At 42.9% G+C, this 14,479-nt stretch overlaps 1 protein-coding gene across 1 annotated transcript in view; it reads left to right on the top strand.

Moving 5' to 3' along the window:
• afg2a (AFG2 AAA ATPase homolog A) overlaps positions 1-14,479 on the top strand; it is a 169,460-nt gene that overhangs the window by 125,792 nt on the left and 29,189 nt on the right. Inside the window, exon 16 of the mRNA XM_019892197.1 lies at positions 11,086-11,250. Coding sequence (XP_019747756.1) covers positions 11,086-11,250 — 165 coding nt within the window. The remainder of the gene's footprint in view (positions 1-11,085; positions 11,251-14,479) is intronic.

The raw sequence follows: 14,479 nt of genomic DNA, 5'->3' as shown, positions 1-14,479 counted from the left end.
AGCTGCAAAACAACAGCGAGTCACATCGAGCAACATATACAGTACTGTACTCCATACCCTATATTAAAAAAAAAAACTTTTTTTTTTTTGATAAAATTCGCGACGCACTGAACCCGCGATAAACGAACCGCGAAGTAGCGAGGGATCACTGTATTTCAATTTTGTCAATATGTTAAGAATTAACACTCATTCAGTACCAACCAATTCTAAACCAAGTCTGAAAAGACGTTTAAAAACGTCTTTGGGAGTGAATGAGTTAAGGAAGTTATGACATTTGAAAGGCTTGAAAAAGCAAAAACTTCTTCCATTTTTTTTAATGGAATAGCCTGTGCGAAGTGGTGTGCGGTTGTTTTGGGACAAGTGCGAAGAGCATAGAAAGCGACTGTGTGCCCTAAAAGCCATCACTGCAGTGCAACCCTTGTCTGCCTGTTGTGTGTTTGGCTACCACCATTACTGGCTTATGCTGGTAGATGGCTCTCCTGTGTATTCCCCCAATTCAAGGTTTCACATTTTGGCAATGCATCATGTTCTCTGGCAACGTACAAATTGGATGTAACATCATCTGCATGTCCTCTAAAATATTCAAAATTCGTCCTGATAGGTCAATATTAATATTGCAGCTAGCTACCAACACTTTTTGAGCGGTCAAACATGACTTATCCCGCTGTGTGTGCCATAAACATTGAAATCCTACATGAAAATCATCGAATGGAAATCGAGATAGAGGCGATTGTATTGTTGCATTTTTAAAAAGCCAGAGCTAATTTTTCTGAGACAAGTGCCAAACAGACCTGCTCAACGTGATCACACGAAAATGTCCACATGGAAAAAAAGCGGAAACAAGTCAGTTGCCTCATTCATACAAAGAATGTTTTATATTTAAGTATACAGTGTGTGTAATTTTTTCTTGCTGTATGTTTACTTTTACAGTCAGTCCAAGGTTGGGTGTCATTAAACACCTTGAAACATGCTCAGGAAGGGCCAAATCACATACGCGTCACACCCTTGCTGCGCAAGGAACACGGTGCATTCAGGGTGTGTTCACAATGAGGGACCTTCCAAACACACGCTCATCATTTCCTTCTTCCATGATAATGATTTTATGATCATGACTCTAATCATGTTTTGCTTCAGTTGATAGGCTCCTTAACGGACCACTGAAAAGCCATTTGAGGTGTGAAACGGAACATGGGTGCATGTCTGTACAAGTCGTCCATTTTGTAGAATGTGATCAAATGGTGGTGCGCCTCAGGGAGAGTTCAACACACGCGTCATTAGCGTCATTATCTTGTCCTGTCAAAGTCATTTCAGTCAAAGCTTCGTTTCTTTCATGTGTGCAGGGTAGCAGAAGTTTAGCTGGTTGTTAACTGGACACATCAGCACAGTCTCACCAAATGATGCCATCATTTGATGTTATGTCATATAATTATGTTATGCTTTAAATGAGTAATATTTTCCATTTTATTTTCCATCCATCCATTTTGCGATCCGCTTAATCCTTACAAGGGTCGCGGGAGGTGCTGGAGCCTATCCCAGCCGTCTTCGGGCAGGAGGCGGCATTTTGCTTTCATTAAATATTTAATAATAAATAGGACAACTATTTAACAACGAGGACAACTGTGGGTCCCCTGGCAGACACGGTGAGTTGAGATCCAGTTGCCTGCCTGTGTCCATCCTGCTCAGCATCACGACACGGTCCCACCTGAGTCGAGGTGGTGTCTCACAGCAAAAAGAACAGAAAACCATCCCCACCCCTCCAACTGGTCCTCAAAAATCAATTTGCCACCTTGGCGAATGATTCTCCTGTTCCCATTACCGTGCCCCTGCTGCCGGACACATCTACTGTCCTATCCAACCATTTAGTCCCAAGTGCTCCTTCAGATTACCCGCCACCCACAGCGATGACCTTGGCCAGGAATCCTGGAGCGGGTAAGTCCACCCGTGGCCTGGTTGCCTACTCATGCATAAGGCTGCTCAAAGGTGCAGTGTCCTGGTGCATGAGTGGGCCACCTCATCTGCGCCACTCACCGTGGCCATCCTTAGCCGCCACGCGAGCTCGACGCACCATTTTGGGCGATGGGTCAGGAAACTCTTCCAAAAGTCTGTGGTTCCCCTGGCGTTCCTTCTTCACATCCTCTGTCACCACTGACTACCGTTATAGCCGGGGACGGCATCATTAGACACCTTCCCTATTCAATTACAATCACCCATTGTTATCCCTGAGCCAAATTTATGGACATAGTAAATATTCTGCCTGGTCTTCTTGATTCTCTTCCACCGTCCATATCCCGGCTCGTTGTCCACGTAGGGGCGAACTAGACAGTGCCTTGACAGTCGAAGCAGACAAAGACAGACTTTCATGCCCTCTTTGCCTTGCTGAGAACTTGCGGGCTGTTGTTCTGATAAGTGGCATTTTACCGATGCTATCCCACGGCCTCGAGCACTTCAATCGCCTTTTTAAGTCTGAATACATGGCTTTGATGCTCTAGTGGTAATCTAGATTTTGCTTTTATTGACAACTTTGACCTAATTTGGAATTACCGTTCGTTTTACCAGGTGTGCATCCACACTTTCTGGGCAGCTCATTACGAGCAACCAACATCCACCATGCAGTCATCAATGTCACTCTTAGCTGACTCTTGTTACAAATCATTCAGCACGTGTTCCTTCTTCTACTTCTACCCCTAAACACTGCAATAATAATCTCACTACACCCACCTACAGGCCAATACCAGCTGCTCTCAGCACTATCCCCGCACTAGCTCTCCCACCAGGCCCCCGCTCAATACCACCCCCACCAGACAGTTTCCCTATTCAAATAGTCATAAGCAGATATCCCCCCACCCCCTCCCCCCCCACACACACACGCAAATAAAGCATTTTTTGTATAGTCAAGTGCTTTCTTCAGAAGAGTGTATTCCCTGCCGCCTTCAAACCGGCGGTGGTGAGGCCCCTTCCGAAGAAGAGCAGTTTGGACTCCAGCGTTTTTAATAATAACAGACTTACAGTTTTTAAGTAAGATTTTAGAGAAACAAATTTTTCTCCAACTCAACCATTTTTTAAAGACAAATAATATTTTAGAGAAATATCAATCTGGTTTTAGGGTGAACCATAGTATAAAGACAGCTCTTTTAAGGATTTTAAATGATGCCAGGTGCAATGCAGATGTGAAAAAACTCACAGTCTTGGTGCTACTGGATGTAAGCGCTGCTGTTAATACAGTAGATCACTACATTTTATTTAACAGACCTAAATACCTGGTGGTCATCTCTGATACTGTTTTTAACTGGTTTTATTCCTATCTCACAGATAGATTTTGTTCCTCCAGAGTCCATGAAATTAAATGCGGGGTTCCCCAAGGTTCAATTATAGGCCCAATACTTTTTAGTCTTGACATGCTTCCCCTTGGGGATGTCATCAGGAGACACGTCATCAGCTTCCACGGTGAGGCTGATGAGACGCAGCTAGATATTGCAGTGTCTCCTGACAATACAAGGCCAATTGATACCCTTTTAAATTGTATTTTGGATATGAAGTCATGGATTGCAGAGAATTTCCGACGGCTCAGTCAGTACCAAACAGAGGTTTTAGTCCAGCTGTGATCGATTGAAAGCTCTTGAGAATGGAATGACCTGGATGTATGAGAATTTCCACAAGCACCCCTTTGGAGCTACTATTAGAGTGGGAACAGAAGAGTCCACATTTATCATCTCTCTTGTTGACCGGACATTTAGTTACTCTCTCGACTGTTATGAGCAGATTATCTTTTGGCGGAAACAAGCGAGGCGAAAGTTGTTTGATTTGATTGAAAATCAAAACCATGACATGCTTGATTTAAATTCTTTTTTCATTCTGTCTGTGCAGATTGTTTTTAATCAAGCCAGTTTGACTCGTCTTGTTTGTTGAATTAGTTGCATTTTTTCCCTTGCTTCTGAAAACTTATTAAAAAAAATATGACGTGGGCAGGTATGCAATACAAGGCTAACTAACGTTATGGAGTGATCACATGGCGGTGTCAAACGAAATTATGATTCTTTTGTGTTTTGATTTCCAACAGGGTATTTGACTAAGGCATTTTTCGGATCCATATTTGCTTTTATTTTGCCCTGTTTTACTCCAGTGTCTGCAGCCAGGTCATCATTACAAATGCGAATCTGTTCTCAATTGCCTTACCCAAATATAGGTTGAATGAATGAATCAAATATTTGTCATGCCGTCTATCAGAGAGATGGACACGAGTTCTATGTTGCAGTTGTTAAGTGTACGGTACTGGTCAGTTCCCATTGCAAGAATTTCGGGTGGCCCTTCTCTGAGCTGGTGTGACTCATCGAGGCCTGTGAGGATTGCAGGCGGACAGGTTAGGAAATCGCATACGGCGAATGCCTTTAGGTGTGGAAGTCCACTCGTGTCTCTACGGGCAAGCCAGCGGCTGTAAACATGTGCAATGTTTCCTAAAGCAGTGCTCAAACTTGGGTCCGCTGACCATTTTGTCAGAGATTATGTTGTATCATTTTTAAAAGGTGTGTCCATGCTATACATATTTCCAGTGGCATGCTAATGAAACACATTATTTATTCCACTACCTTAGCTTTGGGCCAATTATAAACTCTGATAAGATTGTGACACATGACATTCATTTGACCACCATGCATGATTGAGCAAATTTTTTTAAAACAAAAAAAAAAAACCCCAACACCCTGTTATTTCTTCTCAAAAATAGCCCGCTTTTTTCTGTCATGCCTGCAAGGTGCCAGGTGTTTTGAACTGTTTAGAAGGAAACATAAGATATGACTTGCTACCATGGCCCAGGTCTTAGGATGTAGAATGCTCCATAGAGGAGGAAGACACTCAAATAGCGCGGGTGTCTATTTGAAAACACGTGTACAGTAACTGAGGGTGTGTTACCATGGTCCTGGCATCGTGGTCTACCCTCAGAGAAACTCCATTTAGACTGCCTTTCAAATGCGCCGGTATTCTGCCATGTCATGTTTCTCCATGTCGCTGTTCTGTATAAATGGCACGTGACGTCATTCAGTTTTCAGCCTTTGGAACATAAATAGTTTGGGTTCTCCATGCCAACTTTGGCTGGGACGGTCCTAACCAAGCCTCGTTGCATGAGCGGATGAAGCCTACTCGAACTGAGAGGCGAAACGTCTTCTAAGACAAACACACAGTCCAGCTGTGATCGATTGAAAGCCCTGAGAATGGAATGACCTGGATGTATGAGAATTTCCACAAGCACGCCTTTGGAGCGACTATCAGAACAGTCACAGAAGAGCCCACATTTATCATCTCTCTTGTTGGCCGGACATTTAGTGACTCTCTTGATTATTTTGGCAGAAACAGGCGAGGCGAAAGTCATTTGTAAATGGGCCAATTGGAAGATGTGATGCTTAAAGATTAAGACATTAATGTAAAGGAATAAAGTCGACATAATCACTGACTGAACAGGGGTAATGCAAAGACTGTTGGTTTTCACACAAACTGATCCCTTTGAATTCCCTTCTATACACCGATGGCGAACTGCTTGAGTGCCTGCGCTGATATTACCTCCAAATGTGGAAAATTCCTAAGTCCCAAGGCACCCATCGTCCCAAGTTTTGCTGTCGTTTATACAGTGGGGGAAAGCCCCAAAAATGCCATCTTTTCGAGGCAGCATGAAAGAGATTTTGATCTCCATCTCCAGAGTGCCAATGTATTCAGGGTTGCACTTCCTCTGGCGGCATCTTCATGCTTCCCCTGTCATATTGAAGCACATTTTCAAGCCAGAGGCCTTTATCATTACTGATAGCTAGCATGTAGTGTGACATCATTCATGTCAGATCTGCAACATGGTGAACGGATTCCTTTGCATGTGTGGGAAAAACAAAGAATTGCTGTCTGACCAAAGTGACATGCCAGTTATCAGCATTGTCAAGTGATCTGTCTGGGGGACCGAAAAAAAGTTTTTTTTTCCTTTGAGGTACCCCACTTTTGCCTCTCCTTTCGGATTCTTGAGAAAAGGAAGTGTTGGATGGATGGATGGTTGGGAGGGAGGGAGGTGAAGGGAAGGGGTTGGAAAGCTGCTTCCTCCCTCCAGGGCAGATGAGTTTAACAGTCTGCAAGTTGACAGTCTGCGCCACAGAAGCCTTGGAGGCTGGGCATCTGGAAGCTTCTACCAGAGCTTCTCTGGGATGGTTTGCTATTGGGAACCCGGCAAGGTCCTGCTGAGTCCACTGATGTGAATATATTACTCAATGTTGGACTACAACTTGAACAAGTCCAAAGCTTGAAACGTATTAGCGTTAGGCTCAAGCCCTACTCCCTAATCATCATGTGTTATCCTAAATTGCCAGTTGTATTTGTTCTGTGCCCAAACTTGTAACATTGAAAAGAAATGAAATGCCTGGGGGGGGGGGGGGGGAAAGTCCACTGCAAGCGTAATTAAGCCACTGTTTAATGTTAGTGTCGCCTCCATGCTCCTTGTGAATGGTTTCATTTTGGATTTGTGTGTTTGGCTGTTTGTCCCGTTTGATAAATGGCTGAAAGTGTATTGGTAACTGCACTTTTTTAAGCGGTGTATCTTATCTTTTAGGATATTGAACTGAGATTTGTGACATGGATAAAATGATCCCAAAGTTAGGAAGAAACGTTAAGGATTTAATGTCACCTTTTATGATGTGAATCAGCCCAAATTGAATTGAATTGTCCAGCAATCAATGGAAGTAAATTTTGTTGTAATAATCTTAAAACAATGCCACCTGTCCAATTGACAAATTCATTGCACTTGTTTTTGTTCTTGTTCAATCTCTTTGAGCAATTTCATGGGTGATTCTTTTTTCTTTTTTTAATCCTGAGCAATAAGTGTGACATTTGTAAGTTAGCTTGTCCTGCACTTGTCACCATGGTAATAAGCAAGCCACAATGTGATGTAATTATATAATTAACAGAGACCAAGCCAAAATAATGACAGGGAAAGCCTACTGAAACATCTGAACTTTATTTGATGTGAATCTTTAAATGGTGACAAGTGTGTGCTGACTTGAGTAGTGCTTGTGCTTTGGAACCCTACTCAGGTGCACTGTTATGATATCATTGCCGTCGCATAAATTCAATTTACTAATCAACATTCGCAGGCTGACTTTCCACAAACAAATAAATACATTTTCCTAGTGTTATTTAGGTTGCAATGTATTGCTCTACTTAAAAATATTTTCATGCCACAACTCATTAATTTGTCTCATGAGCAAAGTCCAATCAGTGAATTGTGCAATTGTTTCTCGCTCCATCTGGGAGCATCTGCCAGCACGAGGTTAGCGGGTTTGCGCCGACAGTCATGCCAGGGAACGCGACTCAGGAAGTGCCCCGGCTGGTCACTATCCTGAAATGCCCCCGACCTAACCTCCCGCACACAAAGAGCCGTGACAAATTAGACTTAGTGGAGTTGGTGTTGCCGTCCACAAAGAGGTTGTGTTTGGCCGGCGTTTTATGGCGCGAATATTGTTTGCGGTAAGCACGTCTTGCCTCACAGTTCAGAGTCCTGGCCTTGAATCTCGGCTTATGTGAAAGCGTGCATCCGGTCAAACTCAGTGCAGCTCTGCTTACCTTTTGGCTTTGTCAGCATAGTGCTTCTGTCGATTTTAAAAATGTGAATCTTCCCTCATCCTAGCTACTAAGTCATATGCCTAGAACTCCGTGTGGGTGTGGTTGTAATGCACAAAAAAAAAACAAAACAAAACAATTCAGAACAGGTCGCTGACAGACATGTTTTCATAAATATTGGGCGAGAACTCCATTGACCCAACTAAGCAGTTAATTATGCTAATCAGACCTTGTGTTGATTGCTTGGGCTTGGGGGATGCCAACACTCACCTCACAACTGTAACCGCCAAGCTAAAAGGGAGGACTAAATTTCAGCAACCTGATTTATTGTTCGGCCTTGGCAGTTTTGCCCCTTAGCTTATGTTTTGAAATTGCCATAGTAAGGTTGTCCAACTTGTCCAACTCTCGATCAATAACTATGCTCTATCCACGATGATACATTCTATTTTCTGTACTGCTGTGGATGGTCTCTGACAACTGGAGCCAGCAGTGCAAGAATCCCAAGACCTGAAAAACAAGATTTCCTCTGGTGATCTGCTGCTCCTTTTGTCAACGCCGGGCCACGCTGCGCTTCCCCGAGGCGAACTGCTTCTTTTCCAGCCTCTCGTGTTCCGCGTGCAAACACAGGAAAAAGAGCAAATAAAAGGCTGGAAAAGTGTCCATCACGCCCTGTGAAATGGAAATTGCTTCTCCAGAGGGAGAATGAGGAAACCGTAGACAAAAGGCGGGCGATTGCGTCCTGCATGCTTTGCACGCAGGGGGAATTTCAAGGAGCACAACCGAGTCTGATGTTTGAGATCGGATTGGTCTTTTAAGAACATTTTTGGACTTGGAGTCAAACTTGACAGGATACATATTGAGGATGCACAGTGTTTGTTTCCCCCCCCCCCCCCCCCCCATAGAATTTATTTTGTGATTTCCTGTCTTGATTTTCTGTTCTGGTAAATTATTTTCGATTTCCTTCGTGTCATTGAAGTTTTAGTTAATTTACGTTTTCGGAGGTGGTCCTTGAACGCCCCTCGGTCCCCCCCCCCCCCCCTCCCCACCGATCTGATAACTGATAGCATCCTGCTTCTCCAAATCGCAACAATAACTGATCACTTTTCGTTTTGCCAACTACAAATATATCTGTTCTTGCAACTTAAAAGAATAAAACATTTCCATCCTGCTTCCTAATAATGTCACAGTGTCAGAGGACAATATAAAAAAATGGTCATTGACGACATACAATCGCAGTGTTTGCTACTTTCTGAACTCTTGTTACTTCAGATGGTAGATGGTGAGGCCATGAGCATTCTCGAAACTCTGATTCATATCAGGTGCTGTTAATAACATTTTATTATCACCCTCACTAGTGTTTCAACTCTATTTAATTGTAATGCTTCAAAGAATAAATCACACACAAAATTTACTTAGCATTGACATTTCAACAATGGACATTGCGCAAAAAGTGGTAATGGATGAAGATTCTGAGCCATTTTCCAGCAACCATCCAGTTACTTGTCTGTCTGTCTCTACCTCCTACTTTCTTTCCTTCCTACTTTAATGACATCTTTGCTTCCTTCCGAATTTCTTAGTTCGTAGGAACTTGCTTTGAATCCGCCTTATTAACTTGGGAACTTATTTACGGACATTCTATTTATTTAGGAACTAAGAGTATTTACTCATGAACTTACAAATTTATCTAACATAAATAATAACATACGTATTTACAAACTTAGTGTGGCAAACTTCCAAACCCCCTTAGCAACTGAACTGACTTAGGAACAAACGTCCTTACGTCGAAACGTACTCACCGATTCTGATCTTAAGAACATTCTTGTTCACAAACCTACAACTCACGAATGTGTGTACTTTCTTTTTTTAAGAACTTACAAAGTTAGACCTTACTCATGCTGACTTGCTGTCAAAGATGAGCTTGAGTCGTTACAGGACAAAAACTGTGCGTGTCGATGAAGCGTGTCAGCAAGAGAACAAAAAAAAAAGAATTCCTGGTCTGGCCTCACTGATCACTCCTGATTCGACCTCCCGCATGTCTCACGTCTCTCGTCTTATGGAGTGGAGCGCCTCGGTGGGCTGGCCCGTCTGGGCCTCAGCGAGGGGCTCCGTCGTACAAGAACAACAATGAAACTGTCAGCGCCAATTGATGCCTATTTTCCTGTGGATTCCGCTTCCAGGTCAAGATGTTTGAGAAAAACCTTTCTCCACGTCCATTTCTGGACATCTTGCGAATTAGGAGGCGGCATACTTGTCACATTGCAGAAACTAAAATCTAACCAAGATTTAATATCTCAAATCAAAGCAAAATACTGTATGCCTGTTCTTGTCTGCCAAGATACTTCTTCATATCAGGCTGTTTGTTTTGTAATGTCACTTGCTTAAAGCATATTATTTCCTTAAATATATTCAGGTATTATATCTTGTTGGGATTTTTACTATATTCCTTTTTTATTACTTTTTGTCGTGTTATTTTTAATCCCAGGCTTTGCTTTGCATGGTTGAGTGGAGCTCTTGGAGACGGGCACACTTGTCTGTCTGTCTGCTTGTCTGTGTTGGAGAGGCGCCTGCCACTTAACGACGTCTGACAAGGGAGACAGCCGGGGCTTTCAGATACTTAGTAACTGTTTTGGGGTCACACAGAAGTGATCTATAGGAAGTGGAGCCTCGGTCAGGTAATGCCAACTTGGCGGCCACTGAAGTGGACTAACTTGTTCACTTAAGATCAGGAGTGTAGTTCATTCTTGAGTCTGGATATACTGGCCCCTATTCTCATTCAGTAGATGGAGGGCTGATTTTTCAAAACTCCAGAATGTGTAATTATTAGAGTGGACAACCATGTTCACTCCATCTCAGGAGTATGGTTCATTGTTCATTCCAGAGCAGAATATACAGTTTCTACCATACCAAACACTGTCTCTTGAATAAGAAATGCCTCCTGCAAAGACAAAAACAAAACATACAGGAACTGTAATTATCACCTGACAGACGCACTACTGCTTACACACGGACAATATTTAACTGCAGAGTCCATTGAAACGGCAGCACCAACTGGAGCACATGAACTGCTTTTTATCAGAATTTTGTGTTTCAGCATCGAGATTGATTTCCGGAAATGGCTGAGAACAGGCTAAAACGAGAACTTGAAACTTAAATGTCAGACTAGGACTGAAATTTGTGCTTTATGCCATGATCCTGTTACATGCAATGACAGACTTTTTTTTTTTTTTTTAATTTGCGTCAGCAGTCTGTAGAGTATACATGGTCCAAATCTTGGGAGCAAAATGACCCTGAAATGTCAGCTTCAAACCAAAATGGGCCTGTGTCTTTTCGGGTACAGCTTCTTGAGACATTTTTTGTGGGTCTTTTAGCTGTATTCCGAATTTCATGTTACTTTGTGAAGCTGCCTCTGGGGGCAGAATTTTCAAAGAATTCCATGAAATTTTTTTAGTCCGCCCTCAAAGATAGACAGACATTTATTCCCCATGTCCTCTTTCCATCTCTTAGGCTCTAATGCGACCAGGTCGCCTCGACCGAATCGTCTACGTTCCTCTCCCAGATGCTCCGACTCGGCGGGAAATATTTCGCCTCCAGTTTGTGAACATGCCCGTGGCCCAAAATGTGTCTCTGGATGACCTCGTGACTTGCACGGACAAGTACTCTGGAGCTGAGGTGAGTTTGTTTACATCAGTTTCCACTTGAGAATCAGCAGCAAATGATGAGAACTTCATCTCAGGACAAGATCTCTTGGAACCAGTACCTTCTCTTAGGACTAGTATCGTCTGTCAGAACTAGTACCTTCTCTTAGGACCAAATCCTTCACTTGGGACTAGAACCATATCTTGCATAGTAGACAGTCCCTGCCCTACCTGTAACTCACTTTGGGATTGGTACGTTATCTGCAGATGAAAACTTTACCTTGGATTGGAACTAAAACCCTCTTTGAGACTACAGAAGGATTGGGCAATTCCGGTCCTCGATGTCCGGGATTCTGGAAGTTTTTATATGACTAGAAATGATCACCAATCTCTGCAGAAGCGGGATCATAAACCTGATCATTTGAATCGGGTGTGTTGGAGCAGTGAGTCATATAAAACATCCAGGATACCAGCCCTCGAGGATCGGAGTTGCCCATCTCTGGACTACAACCTTCTAACGGAACTATAACCTACTGCTTGGACTGCAACTGTCTCTGCACTCTTTTAGGTCCTGTACCTACTCTCGTGACTGAAACCTCTTTGAACAATGAATGACCTTCTCTCAGAAATACAGCCATGTTACTGGACTTGAACCTTCTCTCTGACCTTGGACCATCTCACATCTTAAATCTTTTCTTTGGATGCTAACCTTATTCTGAGGCCTCAAACCTTTTCTTGGTACAAGTACTTTATGTCCTGATGACAACCCTATCTCGCGACCACAAACTTCATTTGGGACATGTACCTTCCCTTGGGAATGGTTCCTTCTCTCAGGACTAGTACCTTGGGAATACACTTTTCTCTTGGGACTATAGCCATCTCTCAGAATTACAGCCTACTCTGGGGACCATTACCTTCTTTTAAGACAAACTTTCTCAGGGCTAAAATCCTCTCTCAAGACTCTAGCTATCTCTCTGGTTGATAACCTTCTCTCTGTACTACAACATTCTCTGGATGAGACATTCTCTCAGAAGGTGATCCTTTCTCTGGACTCGTACCTTCCCTGGGACTGAACCCTTGTCTTTGGTGGAGAACCCTTTCTTGAGACCATGTGTGTATCTATAAGTGCGGATCCCCCAATAGTTTTAGATCTTCACATTAGAAATGAATGATGTTGTTTTGGTGCCAATCTGTTTCACAAATACAGTTTTGTGTGTGTGTGTGTGTGTGTGTGTGTGTGTGTGTGTGTGTGTGTGTGTGTGTGTGTGTGTGTTTTAAGTGTACAACAGGGAATTACATTTGTGCACTTCGGAAGTTGTTACTTTATTAAGTTCAGTCCATTGAGCGGCATAAGTGTACAAAACGGATCGCACCACATCCAAAATGATGGTCTTGCTGACATACATGTGTTACAGCACCGGCCTCAAGGCGATATCTATGTATATAGGTTTCGGTTTCCCAGTCGTCATCTGTGGTATGCTTTCCATTGAAGTGTCCTTGTGCCTTTCCAGAATGTCGCGCGGCACCCTCATGATCTGGTGGCTGACCGCAACTGAATGTTTCACAAATGCTCCATTGTTCGATAGACTGGTCTCCTTGCATGCCACGTGACTCCCATTCACAGAATGGCAACAACTACCAAGTCCTCCTGGATGATGCTCCACTGTTTTAGTCTATACTGTCCGGAGACATGTTCTGATAAAAAGTCAAGGCAGACCAAACAAGAAATGGTTTAGCTTGTGCCAGTAGCCCAATGTCAGCACTTCAGTTAACCAGAGTTACCATTAGCAGAGCATTATGTTACAGATAACACAAGCACCGACAAATACCTTGTAGCAGAAAATAATTGTTTTTCTGAGGTATTTAGTGATTCTGTTGATTTTTGGGGAATTATAGCGGCCGATCGAATAGAGACTGTGTTTATCCAGGTCTCTTTCGTCTTGCCGTTAATTTTTCTTTTTCACCTTACTATGTGGATGACCAGCATAGATCTACCAGAACCTGCATTTACCTGGGTTAATTTTGAAAACATTTCCCTTCAACCTCCTTCTGTGGTCATAAGTCAGGTTCAGGACATCTGTAGTAAATCGAGCAAAACAGAGGTTATCAGTGGGTCCTTCTCATGTCCTGCTTAAAGAAGGCCAAGACGGCCATACACCTGGAGGAGGTATGCAGCGATTAACCAATTCCCCCACACCCCACCCCCTACCTCGCTACGGAGTGTTGTGTTTGACATAGGGGTTGTATTGCCTGGTGTCTCATCTGTGGTATGGGTGATTTGCCATCAATGAAGCCCCACAGACGTTCGAAAACAAGCCACGGCTGATGAGTCACACCTTTCTGTTTTATTTTTGACATAGCAGCTGCCATAGATCACATTAACCAGGTTTACATGTGACGTGAACTTTTCCAATCAGCTGTTTACATGCAACACGTCGTTAATCAGATCGTTCGTATTATAGTCGTGTGACACGCGGAGATTGATGTATACATCAGTTGATTTATGAAGATGGATTTCATTTGCCTATTTAGCAGAGTAATTGTGATAGTTTTGACACTGTGATTAAAGCCACAACAAAAGTTACTTTGAAACAATTTGTCCCATCTCTGATGATCTCTGGTAAGACGACGCAAAGTATGGATTCGACGATGTCACTGCGCATTTACATCGACAGAGCAGGTGTAGACCGGACGACGCTGGGCTTTTGTGATTGAACTGTTTACATGGCACTCGTTTGGATTAGCAAAAGGAAAGTACCACCCCTGTGAATCCAAATTCAATTCCATTTGGATTCCGCCTATCTATTCTGATTGCGGTACTTTAGTGGAGAATTTTCATTCAGTTTCAGTAAACCCGGCTATTGTAGTGGATTTCTAGAGGGGAAACTTGGATGGGCTCAAAAATGCCTGTTTCAGGTCAAAACAGAAAAATTCATGCTACGTTACAGGCAGGGGTCCTCGAAAGTTTCCCGTGTATCCTGGTATGATTGGCACATCCACTCAATTTCATGTTGATTGGGGAATCTAGTGAACGGTGCTATTTTTTTTCCAACCTTACATTGCTTGCTACGGACTGAGAAATGGCTAATTCAATGCAAAACAGCCAAATACCTGTTCAATGTCAAACATGGGTCCATGAGACTTCTTTGTGCATCTTGTTATATGTTGATCAGAGAAGCTGATGTCCGTGACTGATATATATATATACCTGTGTGTGTGTGTGTGTATATATATATATATTGTATACCGTGTGTGTGTATATA

This window comes from Hippocampus comes, unplaced genomic scaffold, assembly GCF_001891065.2.
Source record: "Hippocampus comes isolate QL1 unplaced genomic scaffold, H_comes_QL1_v1.1 scaffold129, whole genome shotgun sequence".
NCBI classification, from domain to species: Eukaryota; Metazoa; Chordata; class Actinopteri; order Syngnathiformes; family Syngnathidae; genus Hippocampus; species Hippocampus comes.
This window is presented reverse-complemented; position numbering and strand designations above follow the sequence as displayed.